The sequence below is a fragment of the Manis javanica genome, chromosome 5, assembly GCF_040802235.1.
Source record: "Manis javanica isolate MJ-LG chromosome 5, MJ_LKY, whole genome shotgun sequence".
NCBI classification, from domain to species: Eukaryota; Metazoa; Chordata; class Mammalia; order Pholidota; family Manidae; genus Manis; species Manis javanica.
The window spans coordinates 11,053,481-11,072,552 of record NC_133160.1 but is presented as its reverse complement, the minus strand read 5'-3'; the positions used below and the strand labels follow the sequence as shown (position 1 = coordinate 11,072,552).

The following is a 19,072-nucleotide window of genomic DNA, read 5'->3' as shown; positions in this document are numbered from 1 at the left end:
TGCTGTTTATTTAGACTTTTAAAAAGGTATTTCCTGCCCTTTTTCTTCTCTCTCAAAATAATACACATTTGTTATAGGAAAATAAAATACAGAGTAGAAAAAATAAGGAAATAGTCATCTATAATCCCTAATCCAGAGATAATGCTCTTTAACATTTTTACTTTTACCCTTCTAGATTTTTCTCTCCCATATTTTTTTCCACTTAAAACACAATATACATGCTGTTTTGTAACCTCCCTTTTAAACTTAATGTATATTATAAACATTCCTTCAGGCCCATAGATACACGTCTGCCACATTATTAAAATAAAAACTTTGTTATTCTCTTGAAAATGCTATATATAAAAATTCAAAACAGGAATAAATATAATACTAACATCCCACCTGAACTCACACTCTGTACTTTTTCACCAGTGTTTCTCAAGCTTTTCATTATCACCACCCCCACCCTCCCAGCCCTTGGAGCCTTTTTTTTTTTCCTGCTCTCTTAATTTATTTTTTTCTGATGAAGTTGCATTTTTATTTATTTCATTTATTTTTTTATTTTTATTAAGGTATTATCGATATACACTCTTATGAAGGTTTCACATGAATAAACAATGTGGTTACTACATTTACCCATATGATCAAGTCCCACCCATACCCCAATGCAGTCACTGTCAGCAGCAAGATGCCACAGATTCACCATTTGTCTCTTCTGTGCTACACTGTTCTCCCTGTGACCCCCCACACCACGTGTACTAAACATAATGCCCCTCAATCCCCTTCTCCCTCCCTCCCCACCCATCATCCCACATCCCTCCCCTTTGGTTCCTTCTTGGAGTCTGTGAGTCTGCTGCTATTTTGTTCCTTCAGTTTTACTTCGTTGTTATATTCCACAAACGAGGGAAATCATTTGGCACTTGTCTTTCTTCGCCTGGCTTATTTCACTGAGCATTATGTTTATTTTTCTTAATCACCACTCCCAGTTCATGAAATTTTAAAGCCACTGATAAACTAGGTAACTGTTGAGATTTATATCTGAGCTTTATACATAAAAAGAATATGATATTTTTCTACCACTCACCCCACAAACCGTCTGCCGAAGTTTTTTTGCCACTGTTTTACTCTGTTTAGGCTGCTGTAACAAAATGCCATGAACTGGGTGGCCTATAAACAGCAGAAATTTAATAAAATTAATAAATTTCTCACAGTTCTGAAGGCTGGGAAGTCCAAGGTCAAGGTCCCAACAGTTCCCATGTCCGCTGAGAGTCTGCTTCCTGATTCATAGATGGCTGTCTTTTCACTGTGCCCTAGAACTCTTTGGGCCGCTTTAATAAGGATACTAATCCCATTCATGACCTAATCATCTCCAAGGGCCCTACCTCCAGATGCCATCACACTGGGGATTAAGTTTCAATATGTGAATTTGGGGGGGACACAGATACTCAGTCTGAAGCAGTCCTCTTTGGGTTATATCATCCCTATTAAAAATGTACTTACAGGATGTATGTAAGCCATACAAAGGACTCTTGTCTTATATACTAGGCTGCAACTCACTTTGTTCACTCCGCACTATTTCAAGGACATCTTTCCAGGTCAGTACATACGGGTCTAACTAATTTTTTTAATGGTCAGGTAAAATTCTATCATATGGGTTACCATAATCTGTTTAACCCATTCCTATTAAGTTTTTAGGTTAGTTCAGGTTTATCACAGGAAACATAGATAAATTTTGTATACATCCTTAATTCTTTCTCTAGGATAAATTCCTACAGGTAGTATTGCTGAGTCAAGAATTGGAAACTTTAGGGCTTTTTGTTCTTTAACATCAAATTAACCTGCTGGGAAGGTAATACTGAAACCTGCCTACCTTTAGGCTGTCAGAACTAATTTTCCTGTTCCCTCACGAAAACTGGGCAGTAGCATTCATTGAAATCTTTGATAGTCTGAATGGAGAAAGATTCTGCCCTAATAATTAGTAGCAAGTTTATTTAGGTTTGTGTCATTTGCACTTCATGGTGATGAGCTTATTCATGTTTTTCGCCTGATTTCTGTTTGGGCAGAGGATTTCATTATTTCATCAATGGATTATAAGAATATTTCCTATGTCAGGGATATTAATCCTCATCATATGTTACAAATACACTTTTTCATGTTGCTTGCTTTTTTAAAGAAGTTTATTTTAAATGCCATCTCTCCTGCAATAATATTATTAGATACACCTTTTTTATCCAAACTAATATAAGTGATTACCTTTTAGATTTAAAAATGTTTGCCATTTTAAGCCATCCATACCCACTTTTTGAAGAACATGCAATAAAGTTCTAGAATTACAGTAATGACTCCCTCATATATCCTGTTTTGACATATTGTTCCACCCCCACATACCTCCCTTCCCCATTGAATAAATAAAAGAATTTAAATTTCCATGAGATATTATAGTTCTTATTTTTCAAAAGAGTTATCCTTTTGACCCTTTGATTGTTCTCTTGTTTCTAATCTTAGGAATCAGACGCACAAGGACATCAAGTGGCTGCTAGGTTCTCTCACATTCTGCAGAAGGATGCCTTCCTCGTGTTTCGCTCCCTTTGCAAGCTGTCCATGAAACCCCTTGGTGAAGGCCCCCCAGATCCAAAGTAAGGCTGCAGTTCTTGGTCCTCTATAACCCAAATGGTCCAGGAGGATCTTGAAGGTCCCAAGAAAGCTCAATGTCTTGTCCCCTAGTTGGTGTGAATGCAGGAATTTACAGGATGTTTTGAGAGCTTTTCATACCCATGCATCCCCTGTAGTCCTTTTATGATGAAGTGTCTGTTCTCCCCAACAACCAAGATTTTGCCTAGTTTGGCTTCGCTTGGCTTACATGCTAAAAATAATCATTATTTTGTACACACACCCTCTTTTAACTGACTAGTGAATTTAATTTCCTAATGTGGGGTGAGCTCAGTGCCCTGACCTGGTGGGAAACACCTGCTTCAAGGGTACAGATATAAGCCCCATGTTCATCCCAGAGAAGCCAAACCTTTCTTCCTAGTGGGCCAACTACCACAGGGATCACAGTGCTGTGGGGTATCACAGAAGAGGCTTTGGAGCCAGAGAGCTGATTCAGTCCTGGCTCACCTGACATCAGCCCCACAGCTTCAGAGTTACTGAACCTTATCTGAAAAATGGGACTATGAAAATCACCTTACAGGAGCAATTAAATGAAATGATATAATGACATGCTGAGCACATGGCCTTGCACTTTATAAGAGCTTTATAGTCAGTATTATCATCATTATCATAATGATATCATTAGGCACTAATAATAATCCTTAATCTTTTATTATTTCCATCAGGAAAATGGTTCATGAAAATTTTTCTTTCCATCCCTGTGGGTGGGAGTAGGGAACACAAGGCAGGTGGATAAGGAGCAGGTTTCACTGTCTGTAAAGGTAGGGTAGGACAGATGTTTTGCTCTCACACGAGTGAGGTAAAGTAATTTGTTCCATTAGGTTAGCTGCAGAATCAACTTTCCAGAGTCAGTTTACATTTATTTTCTCCCACTGTATTCTCTAATTTATGGCAGAGAAAGAGAAAAAGAGTAAGAGTTGACAGAGTTCTCAGAGGGCCCACAGGCCTTAGAGGACTGACCTCAGGCTGTCTGCCCTCATTCTCTTGGTACTTCGGTGCGCTTGTCAATTCTTAACTCATTGACCCTCAGAAAATTCTGTCACTGGTGGAAGAGTGAGGCTTCTCAGGAAGCATGCTTTTTAGAATCTAATCTTTTAGCACTGTCATTGTGTTCCCTTGTCTTTGGCAGATCCCATGAGCTGCGTTCCAAGGTGGTTTCCCTGCAGCTGCTCCTCTCCGTGTTACAGAATGCTGGCCCAGTCTTCAGGACTCATGAGATGTTCATCAACGCAATCAAGCAGTATCTCTGTGTGGCACTGTCCAAAAACGGCGTCTCTTCAGTACCTGATGTCTTTGAGCTCTCTCTTGCCATTTTTCTTACTCTTCTTTCAAACTTTAAAATGCACTTGAAAATGCAGATAGAGGTATGGACTCCATGTTGTTTTGTTTTGTTCTGTTCTGTTTTTGATGACACTTATGCCCAATGAATCAACTGCTGGTGGCATAGTCACCAGGATCTAGAATTATACTGTCTGTTCATTAGCACCCCAAAGAAGAGCTTCTTGAATAAGTGAGAATATCTTTTTATAAAAGCCCCCAAATCTTATATGTCTTTCCTTTTAACCAGAGGTTTAATCTGTTAGGCTCAGCTCCCCAAACAGGTTTGTTTAGCCTGTAAATTGTTTGAAATAACTTGAGTTAGTTGCCATATTGGGGTGTCATTTTTGACATAAAAATGAAGATTCTAGGCTTTAAAAAAATCCCAACACCACTCCTGCATCTCCACATGGCAGCTCTTGACTGTCCTCTAAAGGCTAGGGCAGGACTTGAGCCCTAATTTAAACTATCTAATAATTGGTGTCCTCTTTTGTCTTCATGTCGTATAGGTCTTTTTCAAAGAAATTTTCCTGAACATTTTAGAAACATCAACAAGTTCTTTTGAGCACAGGTGGATGGTCATTCAAACTCTGACAAGGATCTGTGCAGGTATCCTCACCCTGAGTGTGCATCCGTTTGACTTGCCCAGAACTGCTTCTGAGGCTTCATTTTCCAAGTCCAGATTCAGACCTTTAACTCATCCTTTTAGAGTTTTAATGAAGTAGTGGGAAAATCATTACTTTAAAGGCTAATGCCAAGCTTAACGACTAGTCCTGCTACCAGCCCCCCACACTCTCCCCACCCCGGCCCTTCAGAGAATGACCAACTTAGTCTGATTTGCCTGGGATCTTCTGGCTTTAGCACTGAAAGTCCCATATCCTGGGAAACCCTCTAATCCTAGATACTGGTTACCCTGCCTCCGAGCTGAACTCCGTTTTTTAGTCCCAGAGTTCGAGGTATTGATGCTGCCAGTCTTCAGTTGGGTGCTAAGGTAAATTTGTATTTACCTTACACTGTACTATCATGTGGCTGTAGGCCAGCATCCCACTTGTCTGTCATTAAACATAATTTCATAAAGTTACACAACTGTAAACATTTCTCTTTTTTAATGAGGAATGGGAACCTTAGAGAGGTGGCCTGCACTTCCTGAGATTCCAGTTAGTGCCGCAGCAGGCCTAGGAAGGGGCCTCATGACTTCCTCGTTAGCTTCCGTCATACATTTCCTGAGTTTACTATGTCCACCTGAGTCAGTAGTTCATTGAGAAAATTTTCAACCAAGGAATCTCATTTAATAAGAAAACATAACTGTTATTTTTGTTTGATCAGAACTTCTAATATCTTGTGTGTTATTTTCCAAGATGCCCAGTGTGTTGTAGATATTTATGTCAACTACGACTGTGATTTAAATGCTGCTAATATTTTTGAGCGCCTCGTAAATGACTTATCCAAAATTGCTCAGGGAAGAAGTGGACACGAACTGGGAATGACACTTCTGCAGGTAAAAACACGTGACAGTCACTTATATATAAAGTTAATTCATTTCAACAAACATTCATCGAGCACCACTATGTGCCAGGCACTGTTTTTATTGCTGGGGGTACAGCAGTGAACAGAATTCCCAATACATGTGTGCACCCAGTTGCTGTGGTCACAACACTTACAAACAGACAAGAAGAAGTAAACTATAGAGAAGAATAAAGCAAGGATGATAGAGAAGGAGGGCTGGAGGTGGAGGTGGTGTCATTTTTAATGGGGTCTTCAGGGTAGTTTCCCTGGGAAGGTCATCTTCAAGCTGAGACCTGTAGGAAGCGAATTCACTCTTAAGTCACCTCACCAAAGATCATGTGAAAGCAGGATCCTAGGCTCCAGGAAGGACAAAGGAGAGTGTCTACAAAGAGAATAGGATCCTTAAGGTGTCTGAATGAATTGGTCAGGTCTGTGAGCCACCTAGTATTATATATGGCATTTTTGTGTATGAGCACCTTTCCTGGAAGGTCCATTATCATTAGCTTCACAGAGAGATCTGTACCACTTTAGATGCAGTTTTAAACCTAAAATACTTGCAATTTTTAAGATTACCTGTAATTTGCATTCAAGTTTTTACTTAAAAAGTGCTACTTTAAAAAATTTTTTTGTTTATTTACTTGCAGAGTGAACCTTACAATAGAAAGCATTTGTGGGTGTTTGGGGGATAAGACTATGTCCAGACTCACTCATGTATTGCCTAACATAAGATTCATTTCTCTTTTTTTATGGTCACTGGTTAGGACCCTATTATTTTAAAAAAATTTTTAAAGGGAAGTGCTTTAGTGTCTTCAAATCATGCAAGTGGTGAATGGAGAACTTCCTTTTAAATATCCAGATAATACTGTTCATTTTAGGAAAGCACACATCCCATATTTTTGCTTCTAGGTGTTTGTAATGAACAGTTGAGTCATTTTCAGGGTTTTTGCCATGAGCCCTTGACACTTAGACCACCTATGGGCTTCTTTTTAGGTTTTATACTCTAACAGCCCCAAATGCCGGTGATTGTCTGGATTCTCTTAATGCCCTGTAGCCGTGTACACTTAATTTATCTGTTAGGTGTCTCTGCCCTGTCACTGTGTTCCTTAGGAGCTCAGTCTGAGGAAGAAAGGCTTGGAGTGCCTCGTGTCCATTCTCAAGTGCATGGTGGAATGGAGCAAAGACCTCTATGTGAATCCCAACCACCAGACCAGCCTTGGTAAGAGGGCCTTGCTGCCACCACCAGCCTGTTGACAACAGGCTGCTTTGAACTGGTGGGAAAGTTGTCTTAGAATTAGCAAAACACATCAGTTTGCTAAATACCTGTACTATTTTAAGGTTCTGCTTTTTAATCCATCTGGAATTTGGGGGGAAATAGTGTGAGCTGCACTCTAACTTCATTTTTCAAATAGCCAATTGTTCCATTCGTTCTTTATTAGTCTCCCCTTCCCTTACTGATTTGAAGCACCACTCTTCTAATCTACCAAATTGGTTGTGTGCATAAGTCTGTTTCTGTATTTCCCACTCTGCTTTACTGATTTATCTGTTCTTACACCAGTACCACTCTTTTCGATGCCTAGAGTTCTATCTATAGTGAGTTTTGATAACTTCTAGGGTAGGTCCTCCTGTCCATTGTTCTTTAAGTGTCCTGTTTTTGCACTTCTATTTTTCTCTTATGAATTTTAGAATTACTTTATCAAGCTCCACAAAAAAATAACTTTATAAGTATGTGGTGCTATCATGTTTCTGTGCGTATGATCTTTACAGTACCAACTTTATTATTGTAGACTTGGAAAGGGAACCACAGAGCCAGATCTGAGCCCAACCGTGTGTATCCCATCTCCTTATTTGCTTTCCTTTGCTTTTATGTCATTGCAGGTCAGGAGAGGCCCAGCGATCAGGAAATGGCAGATGGGAAAGGCCTGGACATGGCAAGACGGAGCAGCGTGACGTCCATGGAGTCCACACTGTCCTCAGGGACCCAGATGGCCATCCAGGATGATCCGGAGCAGTTTGAGGTCATCAAACAACAAAAGGAGATTATTGAACATGGCATAGAGCTGTGAGTGTGGCTACTACTCTAGCCGAATCTCTTAGGGCCTCTGACGAAGCCAGTCTTCTCTGGGAACCTGGCACTGACTCCTCAAGGGGAAATACCAATTACAAAAGGCCAGTGCTGGCACTTGTAGCAGAGCCTGATTGACCCAGGAGTGAGTAAGAGAGAGAGAGAGAGAGAGAGAGTGTGTGTGTGTGTGAGAGAGAGAGAGCAAAATTTAATAGCTTTGTGTGGTTGATGCCTCGTCTCTTTTTTCCCCTAATGAAAAAAAATCAAACCAATTTAGAAAATACAGAAAAGTCTGGAGCAAGAATGTTAAAATGACAAACATCACTACCTAGACGAATTGCCATCAGTAACATTTTTCCCCAACTATATATTATGAAAATTTTTAACACACAGAAAAATTAACTTTTGCCATATTAGTGTTATCTATGTATTTTTTAAAGCATTTGGAAGTAATTTGCAGCCATCATACTTCAGCCGTATATCTTTGAAAAACAAGGACATTGTCCCATGTAACCACACTGTCATCACTACAATCACTTCTAAATCTTAATGTGTTTCTTTCCAGTCTTCTACACACAAAAACATATGCAAGTACAACCTCATATTCCATCCAACTTTTGAATGATTATTTAACTTAGTAGACTTTATTTCAAAAGTTAATGCTACAATACTCATTTATTAATTGAAGTGTTGATTTCCACTCTCACCATCCCTACAGTCTGTTCTCCACAACAGCTATAATAATCTTTTAAAAAAATACTTTAATTCAGGTGTTTATCACTCTCTTGCCTAAAATTATTCCAGGTTTCTCATTTCCTCATTAGAGCCTTATCCAGCCTCTGTCCCCCTCACTGACCTCATCTGCCAGTACTCTTGAGTCACTTGATGCATTTCGGTCCCTTGAATACCTCAAACTCTCTCTGCCATAGTGCCCCCTGCTCAGAATAATCTTGGGTCTTTTTCACCCTTTAGGTTCGGCAAAACAGCTCTTCATCAAAGAGGCCTCCTGTAACCACACTCTCTGAACCAGTCCCAAGTCATTCTCTGTTCGTGCATCCTACTCATGTCCTTCCTTCACAGACCTTGCCACATTTTTCCTTATATATGAATAGCATTCTCCAGTGCAGGGCCACATAAATAATAAGTCGAATTATATACATTAGTCAAGTTTGCCTGCCTTTAACAGGAAATGCAAACTAACAGTGCCTAATTGGTATTAATAGAAATCCCAGAGTGTATAGTCTAGGGCTGTTATAGTGGCTCTTATGGACATCAGAGATCCAAGCTCCATGTATCTTTCTGCCTCATCCTTAACATGATTTGCATCTTCAGTGTTGCTTCGTGGTTTAAGATGACTGCTAGAGCACCAGCCATTATACATACATTCTGGGGAAGGAGGAAGAAAAGGAAAAAGAGTATACCTCCCAGCCAAGTCAGCTTTAAGGATCCTTCCTAAAAGTACCACACAGCTTTTCATATCTCACTGACTAAAATGTATCCTGTGGCCATACTTTGTTTATGGGAGGCAGGGAAACTGAGTTTTTATTCCAGGTAGTTGTGTGCCCAGCTAAACATCTAGGGTTCTGTTAGTATTAGAGAAGAGAGAGTGGATGTTGTGTGACAACCAGGAGACTGCATAACAGCTAGTTCAGAAATCAGGGTGGAATTCAGAAAGACTACCAGGACACTCAGGACCTTCCTAGCTGATAATGTGATGACTTATTCATGGGGTTATTGTAATTTGCCTCAATTTGCCAGCTCTTTCTGTCCTCTGGATTTTGAAATAAGCAGCCTGTGTCCCATCTTTCCTTGAAACAGTTTCAACAAGAAACCCAAGAGAGGGATCCAGTTTCTCCAGGAGCAAGGCATGCTGGGGACATCAGTTGAAGATATTGCCCAATTCCTGCACCAGGAAGAGCGCCTTGATTCTGTAAGACTGAGGGTTGGGCATTTGCATGTGTGTTCTTTCAGGTGATTCTGAGACCTTACAGGTTTCACTAGAGATTGGCCAAGCCTGAGTGCACTGGCTCTCATCCACACCTGTTTACCGCAGTGCTGCTTATCCCTTTGGCCAGTGTTGCCAGAAGCTCTCTGAAGGGACTTAACTAGTCTTCCAACAGGTAGTTGTGTATGTGGTGGAACAGTGTCCGAGCTAGAAGTGTCCCTTGGCTGCCAGGAACTTCCTGTGGCTGCCTGCTGCGACTAACTTCCCTCCTCATCGGTGTGCCCCATTATTCCTCCCTTTTTAAGCCTCTTATGCCTCCTCCTCTTCCCGCATCCATGGCAGGACACACTGAACCTGGAATGGCTGGGTGGATGGGCAGGCTCAGGGAGTCTCCTCGATTTTCTAGCAGTTCAGCCCAGGACGTTCTGCCTCCTGCCCTTATCTAAAGTGTCTTTCACTGTGGGTTCATATTTGACAACCTAGATATGAGTGAGTGTATGTGTTTCAGACGCAAGTAGGTGATTTTCTGGGAGACAGCACACGGTTCAACAAGGAAGTGATGTATGCCTATGTGGACCAACTTGACTTCTGTGAAAAGGAGTTTGTCTCAGCCCTGCGGACGTTTCTAGAAGGTTTCCGCCTACCTGGGGAAGCCCAGAAGATTGATCGGTTAATGGAGAAGTTTGCCGCAAGATACATAGAGTGCAATCAGGGGTGAGCATGGTGTTTAAGTCCCTTCCACATCATCTTTTTTGCCTATCTTAAACACTAATTTTAGTTTAATTGGGGGTTAAGTTTAGTCTTTCTAAATCTCTGCCAATCAACTAAAGTTTCTGTTACTCTGCATTGGGTACTCTGCTGAGGGATTATCTCATGTAAGACTTCACAGCAACTTTTTGTCCCCTTTCTACAGACACAGAGCTTGAGGACCAGAGAAGCTAAGTAACTTGTCTAAGATCACACAGCTATTAATTCTGATAAGAGAGTAGTTTTGTGAGTTGAGAGGAGGCCCTTGGGTACCTCTTCACCAAGCAAAAACAGCTCCCTGATTTAATATATGGGATAGATGTCAAGGATTTTGGTTTTTCTTTGATTGCATACTGATGAGCAGGTTACAAAAACAGCTGTGTAACCAATTAAAAACCCACCTAAGTAAATGATTTCATCTTGGGGGTCTCTTGACCGGTAGTTCACGTTTCTGTAAGAAGTGGAAACTGAAAAGAGAGCTAGCCTTTATTAAACATCTGTATGTCAGCCATGTTATAGGTTTTAAAAACATGCAATTCATTTATTAATGGTAAGCCTGGGAGTAGTATCCAGTAATATTTTATAGATCAGGAAACAGGCTTTGGGAGATTGAGCAACCTGTCCAAAACCAGTCGGCTAGTAAGTAGGAGGCCAGGATTGAATATGGATTGTCTAACTCAAAAGTTCATGCTCTTTACATTGAGCGTGAAGTTAAGAATGTCTGAATATACTGTGAACATGATTTGGAAATTGTTCACTAGAAACATTCTGGTAACAGTTTTCCCTCTCAAGTCAACTTGGTTTTCATATAAATTGATCCAGATTTTCCAAGTGCATGCCAGCTGTCCGCATGAGAGGGTATGGTCAGCAAAGGCAGCATCTTGTCATTTTAACCAAATGGACATTAGAATTTGCTGTGAAACATAATTAGATGTTATTTACTTTAAACATCTCTCTTCAGTGGACCCAGAGACCTTCGTCTGTTTCCCTTAATCAGTGAATATGTGACCCTGTTAAATTTCATTTTAGAATGCAGACTTCTTGGTTTGTTCTTTAGAATTCTCCCTTTTCTCTTGGGACCATCGGACAGACCAGTTTTTGTAGCTTTAGCCTCACGTGTTTTGAGGCTGCATCCACAGATTTTTGCCCTCTTACCTGAGGCAAAGAAGGTCAGACTTCACCAGCATATTATACTTAAAGCAACATAAATGCTTTCCCTTGTATTTCTACTGTGCAGTATTACAGTGAGTACTGTAAGCTGCCAACAGCTAATAACTGATCAGCAGTTTTAGTCATCTTCCTAAACAGTGGCACAGAGTAGATGCTTCCAGGAACAGGACAAGGTGAGGCAAGTAAGGCACTAAAGGTGCAGACCTACAAGGGGGCCTTCCTCTCATGTTTTGCTCTGGGTGCCTCACTTGCCTCACCTGTCCCTGGCTCTGATGCTCCTTAGAATCTCCTATAGAAATTGACTTAAAACTGCTTTATTCAAAGAAGTCTAAAACCTGGCTTTTTCTACACTCAGGCTCATTCATAATCATTCAATGATGATGAAAGCATGAAAATTCTTGACTAGTTTGGCATCACCCAGAGCAGCTGGCCTGCTTTTAGTGCCATGTGTCTCTATATGAGCACTGTAGTTTCCCAGCCTATCTCCATGCATGTTCTTACATCCGGAATCTTTTCTTCCAGGCAAACTCTGTTTGCTAGTGCCGACACTGCCTATGTCCTAGCATATTCAATTATTATGCTAACTACAGACTTGCACAGCCCTCAGGTAAAGTATTTTAATGATTTCTATATTGTGATAGCTAGATAAGCAGGCTTATTTGGTCTATTGGATGTTTTCTCAATGGTTTTTAATTTTTTTAATTGCAGGTAAAAAATAAAATGACAAAAGAGCAGTATATTAAAATGAATCGGGGTATCAATGACAGTAAAGATCTACCAGAAGAGTATCTCTCAAGCATTTATGAAGAGATAGAAGGCAAGAAAATTGCAATGAAAGAAACAAAAGAGCATACGATGGCAACCAAATCTACTAAGCAGAGTAAGGTCTAATGGCAAATTATTTCTATTTATTCCAATTTTCAAGTGTATCAGAATGCATGATTAAGTTCCCTGATGATAAATAATTTGCATATCTAGGTACCTGAATAGTAAATGTGATTAAATTATTGTGATTATGTTGGTTCTGTCATAATCATCACTGTCTTCTTGCTAGATTTGTGATTAGTTACAAGAGGGAATTTAAATAAGAAGTGAAAGCTAAATTATCACCCAAAAATGTTAATTAAAATTTTGCTTTCATACCAGTAGTGATTGTGCCGACCTTGATTAGAATTCTGTCAGTTAAGGCCCATGTCAAGCTATCAATTTTAGCAAAGTGTAAAGGTTGAGAGCACAGGGTCTGGAGCTGCACTGGCTGGATTCAGGTCACAGCTCTTGCTTCTTTTAATTAGCTGTGTGACCTTGGGCAAGTTATTTAACTTCTCTGACCTCATTTTCCCCATCAGCACAGTGGCAATATTTGTAACAGACTCAAGGGGTGTTTGGAAGAATTTGTTGACTCAATCACTGTAAATCTTTTGAAACGGTACCTAACACATAGCACTCAGTGAATGTTAGCTGCTTTTATTACACTCTTATTTCTTTGTAGATGTAGCTAGTGAAAAACAGCGACGGTTGCTATATAATCTGGAAATGGAGCAAATGGCTAAAACAGCCAAAGCTCTGATGGAGGCTGTGAGCCACGCCAAAGCCCCGTTTACAAGTGCTACTCACTTAGACCATGTCCGGCCAATGTTCAAAGTGAGTATTCTGAGAAGTTGGGACACAGTTAAGTCTGATTCTGGAATTAACCAGCCAAAAGCTAACCAGTGAGTTTATAATGGTGAAGAGATTGAGGAGAGGAGAACCCACATCTGGCTGCTGCTGTCTAACCCGTACCTACAGTGAATCCTTCTCAGGAGTCCTTTGATGATGCAAGGGATATGCCAGCACCAGCCAAAAGCAGGGGCGGTACCGTCAGAGTGTCTGGTTCAAATCCTACCTTTGCCACTTTGTGGCTCTGCAGCCTTGGTGAGGTTACTCAGCCTCTCTCTCTTGTTCATCATCTATAAAGTGGGAACAAATACAGGGGTTACTGTAAGGACTGCTGGGGGTATTGCATGAGGTAATAATTATTCAGGAAAAAAAAGGCAGTTTTGACACCTTACCTCAGTGGCCTCAGGGTAAGTTTATCAGATGAAATTAGGTGGAAATAACAATAACCTGAGGCCTTTACTTTTAAAATGTCTAGATGAGATACACATTCTGTACACATAGCACATCATTTTTCTCTAAAATTTTTTATAGTAATTGACAATAATTCATTAATTGATCCATTTTAGATTTTCATGAACTTTTATTTCCAGGGAATTCCCAAGAAAGTTGGAGTAAATAATTTGAATTAGGAACTTTTTAATAGAGAACATAAGTTGCTTATAGGTTTTATCTTGCATGCCATCCTCTGATTGGTATTGACTGCCTGCTGCCCTGTGTAAAACAGGATTCTCAAGCCCTGGATAAACTCAGCAGGGAGTGGCATCTCTGTTTGGTCAGTGATGTCTGCTACAAGCACAGATGGACACAGTGGTAACATACTAGTCACCTATTTACCATCCTTCCTTTTGAAGTGTACATTTAGTAAATAGCATGTCTATAGTGATGGCTTTGACCCCAGGTCAGGAGGAGCTGTTCTATATTGTGAATGGAATAGACTGAAATCATATATCAGTGAACTTGGTATCTTGGCTGTGCTTCCAACTATGTGTGCTCTAAGTGCTCTTTTCACACTGAAATTCTAGATGTTATTGAAACCTTTCTTCCTTATTAGCTGGTGTGGACGCCACTCTTGGCAGCCTACAGCATTGGACTGCAGAACTGTGACGACACCGAGGTGGCCTCACTGTGTTTGGAAGGCATTCGGTGTGCAATCCGGATTTCCTGCATCTTTGGAATGCAGGTGGGTGTAAGTTAACAAAGCTCCAAAGGTTCTGGTGGGCTGTGTTCTAGGTTTGGCAAAACTTAGAAACTACCAGACATTTTCAGTTAGCCAGACTACTTACTCATCCCTGATGAGAAGCCCACAGATTTGTGATGGCAACAGCCTCATTAGGGAGAAAAAAATTGGAGATTTGGATTAAAATCTTCTTTAAGGGTATGTGGGGTCCAGGCCACTTGATTGGATCTGACAGAACAGCCTTCCTGTCCATCTGCCTTACTTGCCTAACCCCGGTGCTTAAAATGCTACTTTTCCTTTTAAGATCACTTTTTCTTGTAATTTCCCTTATTGTCAGGTCTTTCTGGTGGAAACATGTAGTTTCCCCCATAATACAAAATGATTATATCTATAAATCTTGAAATTTTGAAAAATTCAAGCACACAGTGCAGTTCTCAAACTTATGAAATCAGAAAGTTTTCAATCCCATGCATCACTTTCTAAGTCAGTAAGAGTTTGCATTCATTTATTTTGAAAAACTCAATCTTTTTAATTCCCATTTATTTTACAGTTAAACGTTTTCTTTTGTACCAAGATGACAGGCTTTGACATTAGACAATCTGGGTTTCAAAATCCAGTTCTGTTCCTTCTCTAGCCATGTGACATTGGCCCAGCTAACTTCTCCCTGAGACACCCTTTATTTTCTCATTTGTAAACTTGAGAAAATAAATGTACCTTGCAAGATTGTTTTAGATAATAGAATTTATGTGACAATCTTAGCATTCAACAGATTCCTCTCCCACTCCCTCCAGAGAGAATGAAACATGGAACATATGGTTGAGGTCAGTTGCAGTTGCAAAGGAGAAGGCTACCTCTCAAATGCATGGTATGCAGGAAGCCTCAGTGGGATGTTCCAATAGCAGGGAAATACGAGCATGGAATGTAATATGATGATGTGGAAATGTGAATATGTGTACAGAGAGTATCAGAGAAGCCTGGTGCAGCGGTCCCACAACTGAAAACAGTCACGCTAAGGTGGAATCTCAGTGTCCTCTCATGGGGTTTTGTTACAGCTGGAACGAGATGCCTACGTTCAGGCTCTTGCTCGCTTCTCCCTGCTGACAGCCAGCTCCAGCATCACAGAGATGAAGCAGAAAAATATCGACACTATAAAGACACTTATTACAGTGGCTCACACCGACGGCAACTATCTTGGGAATTCCTGGCATGAGGTGTGTTTCCTGTGAAAGCCTGTAAATGACCTTCTCTTCAGTAGAGTGACTCCCAGCATCCCTTTTATTCAGTGTTAGTCTCTCACTGGTCAGTTCCATTTTTGGAATTAAAGTCAAGCCTAACTTTAACTCTGGGTTTTCCCTCATCCATAAGTACCTCGTGTATCACAAGTCAGACTCTCTCTGGGCTGTGGTGGGTGACGTGCATTCAGATGTGCCACCTCACAGAGCACTCCTGCGACCAGAAGCCAGTGTCCACAGAGAGTGCACCTCTGTTGTGGCAACTTTCTTCCCCCATTAGCGCCTCTCTTCCCATGCCCTTATGGGAGCTCATAATGTCAGTGGCATAGCCTGATTTCTCTCCTAATTGTGTCTAAAAAGAAATGGCCAACATTTACAATGAGCCATTAGGGAGACTCCCAGTGGGGTTCACATTTTTATTTTACTAAGGAGTATTCTAAGAGTCTCACCTGAGAATAATTATTTATGTGTACCAACATGTGTTTGAAAGGTCATTCATTGAAATTTTAGTTGTTCTAGGGAAAACACTGCATTAGGAACAGTCTGTATGTCCCAACAATGAGAGATTCCTTTAAAAAAAAAAAGAATTCCACACCATTCTTAGAATGTTATGTGACCATTTAAAAGGATTGCTGAAAGGAGAGACAGCCAGACATTATGTGCTCCATGGTGCAAGCGCACAGTACCATCTAGGAAATGTTACCCCAAACTCAAACCTGAATCAGTTCAAGCCTCTGTTGCCAGCTTACAGGCAATACAGGAGCAGGAGTGTAGGAAATGATATCCTGAGAATGCAGCCTGCAAACTCCAGGATATATGACAGACCCCCAGAGCTAACCACCAGGCTTTTCAACAAATAAATTACAAATAAAACAGTATATGGAGGAGGGACCTATGAATTAAAAGAGACTTTAGAGAAAAAAAATAGAGATATTAAAGGCTCGTGATGAGGGAAGAGAGTCACAGTATATTAAGTAAAAGGCCATAAAATGTCATGAGGCATCGTCCTTAAGTCATGTTCACATGCAGAATGAGGTTACAGAGGATAAAGGAAAATGTTAACACCCTGTCTGAGCAATAGAATTATGGAGGCCCTTTATTACTTTTTTCTCCTTACATTATATTTTCTGATTGCTCTGCCATCTACATATATTACTTTTTGTTTTAGAAAACTACACTAGTAGAGATGAGTGTGTGGAGATTAATGGGGACTGTGATGGCCTAGAGAAAAAATCAGTCTCAGCCTCCTCCCGCCACAGGGCTGGAGCAGTGAGGGGCAAGGCCTGGAGCCGGACTGCCGGGTCCGGTCTGGGTGACCACCTCTGCCTGCATGGCGGGCAGGCCGCTCAGTCTCTGGGTCTCACCTTCCTGTACAGCCTTCATAGGGTCGTTGTGACATGAAAGGGGATAATGAACAGGAAGTGCTGAAACTGTGCATGGCAGGTAGTAGGACCTCAGTAGACACTAGCTGTCACCATCGATATGGCACACACCTCTGTCCCTTTTCACCCAGCCTGTCCCTTCTCTGTCACAACCTGGAGTGTTCCATATTAAGAAAGATGGGAGGGGGTTATTTTGTTTTTTGGGCTTCTTTTTTTTTTTCACTTGTATGCCTTTTTTAAGAAATAATTTCCTGTCTTCTGAGGAGTCAAGATATTTAGATATCTAATGGATCAATAAAAAGCTACTTTTTCTCCTAGAACACTTTTTTAACCTGGGAGGTACGATCAGTGGGGTGTCCCTGCTGGCTGCCAAGTGTACAGCTGCACCTGAAAGTGTTAAAAATGAACTAACCATCTATTTGATGGTCAGAAACCTTGAGAAATCAGGCTGGAGCCAGTAAGTCCTCAGCCACAAGTGTTATGGATGCACTTGAGTTCCAACTATCCCCTGCTTCTGGGAAAGGCAGGGCATTAAGAGTTTATTAGTAATAATAGCATTACATTGCATGGGGTAATTGGGATGACTCTCTGTTGTAGAAGTGACTACCTTTCTCAGTCAAGAGAAAGGCAGTTTATAAGTAAAAATACTCAGCAGTGCTCAGTGGCGTAATGGAGTCCCACATGCTGGGACTGGATTGAAGGGCATGAAGGGCAAAACTCAGCTTTAGTCAGAGGTTTTCGTGAAAATTCTGTAGGAAGGGTTTACCTGGAGCTCTGCATGCTATCCCTCAGTAAGTTTCGTGCAGCCGGTTTTTCCTCCAGCAGAATTAAGACTGTTGACTCTTCAGGTAAGCTCCAGGTGAGACAGGACCTGTGTGCAGGTATGCGTTCTCAAGCATCAGAAGCACCCGTAGAGCTGGAAGATACAGTCTTCTCTTTTCACCACAGGCCCTGTGCTAGGGCACATTCTCACTCATTCAAGTTATTAACCAAATAATTACTGCCAATAAGTGCTGAGGATTTAGTAGTGAACAAGACAAAGTAAATGCCTTGTTGGCATTTAAGGCAGAGAACAAACAAATAAATACATGGCATAATGCCAGAGAGTGGTGAGTGCTAAGAAAAAAATGTGTGACCAGGGGATGGTGATGGAGAAGGGTATGTGATCTCAGGGTGTTCAGGAAAGGTCTCTCTAAGAGACACATGTCTGAGCTGGGAATCTTAAGGAGTGAGCCATGGGGAAGAGCATAGGAACATGTTTCAGGGATAAGGAACAGCAAGTGCAAAGCTCTGGGGTAGGATAAGGCATGTCAAGTTAAAGGAGCAGCAGGGAGGTCAGTGTTTTGTGTCTGACAGGTAGAATAGAAGGGAGGTGGGGGGTGGCTAAGTCAGGCTAGGTGGTGCACTTACTGAGTGGCAAGGCAGGTAGAATCACAATGCACCAATCAGGGACTACTACTTTTTTTATTGAGCACTAATAAAATTTGCATAATTAAGAATCTATGTAGCATAATTCCATTGTACCAGCCTTTCTTTTGCTCATTTTCTCTCTTTTAAAATAATTTGAAAAAAAAAAAAGTGAAGTCTGTCTTGCATACCCACACTAAGTGGCATGCCTAGCTAGTTCTAGGGAAGCCATCTTAAGACCCTCAGATTTTATTCTCATCTGAAAAGCAGTGTGTTTCAAAGAATTCTTCAATGACTAATTTAAGATGATAGTGCCCTTTTCCACCTGTGAAGGGGAAATTCATTTCTTCGTGCCTTCTTTCCATTAGATCTTGAAATGCATCAGCCAGCTGGAGCTTGCTCAGCTGATAGGAACCGGTGTGAAGACCCGCTACCTGTCTGTGTCTGGGCGTGAAAGAGAAGGGAGCCTGAAGGGCCACGCTTCAGCAGGGGAAGAGTTCATGGGCCTTGGCCTCGGTAAGACCCCAGGCTCCACAGCTGGCCATCACGGATTTGCAAGTTCACCAAAGTGAAGCACTTCTGGTCTCATCAGGACTGTCTGAAAAACCATCTCTTCCTTATGTGGCAGTGGAAGTGAGGCTTCAGCTTTCTTAATTGTGATTAAACTGTCAAGTAAATGTCTCTTATCAAAATCAGCAGAGTGCACCTTTACTGTGCCCCCTCTCTCAGCATGAATCATCGTTGCCCCCTTTCCCTAGCAGCAGCTAGGGTCTCCATCTGTAGAGAGGGGAATGAGACGGACCATGGGTGTAGTCAGAG

General features: G+C 41.1%; 1 protein-coding gene across 5 annotated transcripts in view; it reads left to right on the top strand.

Moving 5' to 3' along the window:
• The window catches only part of ARFGEF2 (ARF guanine nucleotide exchange factor 2), an 87,524-nt gene that overhangs the window by 32,118 nt on the left and 36,334 nt on the right, over positions 1-19,072 (top strand). For all 5 annotated transcript variants that reach the window (XR_012131288.1, XR_012131287.1, XM_037006255.2 and 2 more), the window contains exons 9-22: positions 2,488-2,618; positions 3,782-4,016; positions 4,479-4,578; positions 5,328-5,467; positions 6,583-6,691; positions 7,351-7,534; positions 9,356-9,467; positions 9,991-10,196; positions 11,922-12,006; positions 12,108-12,279; positions 12,889-13,040; positions 14,107-14,235; positions 15,285-15,443; positions 18,622-18,769. Coding sequence is in view for 3 of the 5 variants with exons in the window: in XM_037006255.2 (XP_036862150.1) it covers positions 2,488-2,618; positions 3,782-4,016; positions 4,479-4,578; positions 5,328-5,467; positions 6,583-6,691; positions 7,351-7,534; positions 9,356-9,467; positions 9,991-10,196; positions 11,922-12,006; positions 12,108-12,279; positions 12,889-13,040; positions 14,107-14,235; positions 15,285-15,443; positions 18,622-18,769 (2,062 nt within the window). In the remaining 2 variants the exon portion in view is untranslated. The remainder of the gene's footprint in view (positions 1-2,487; positions 2,619-3,781; positions 4,017-4,478; positions 4,579-5,327; positions 5,468-6,582; positions 6,692-7,350; positions 7,535-9,355; positions 9,468-9,990; positions 10,197-11,921; positions 12,007-12,107; positions 12,280-12,888; positions 13,041-14,106; positions 14,236-15,284; positions 15,444-18,621; positions 18,770-19,072) is intronic.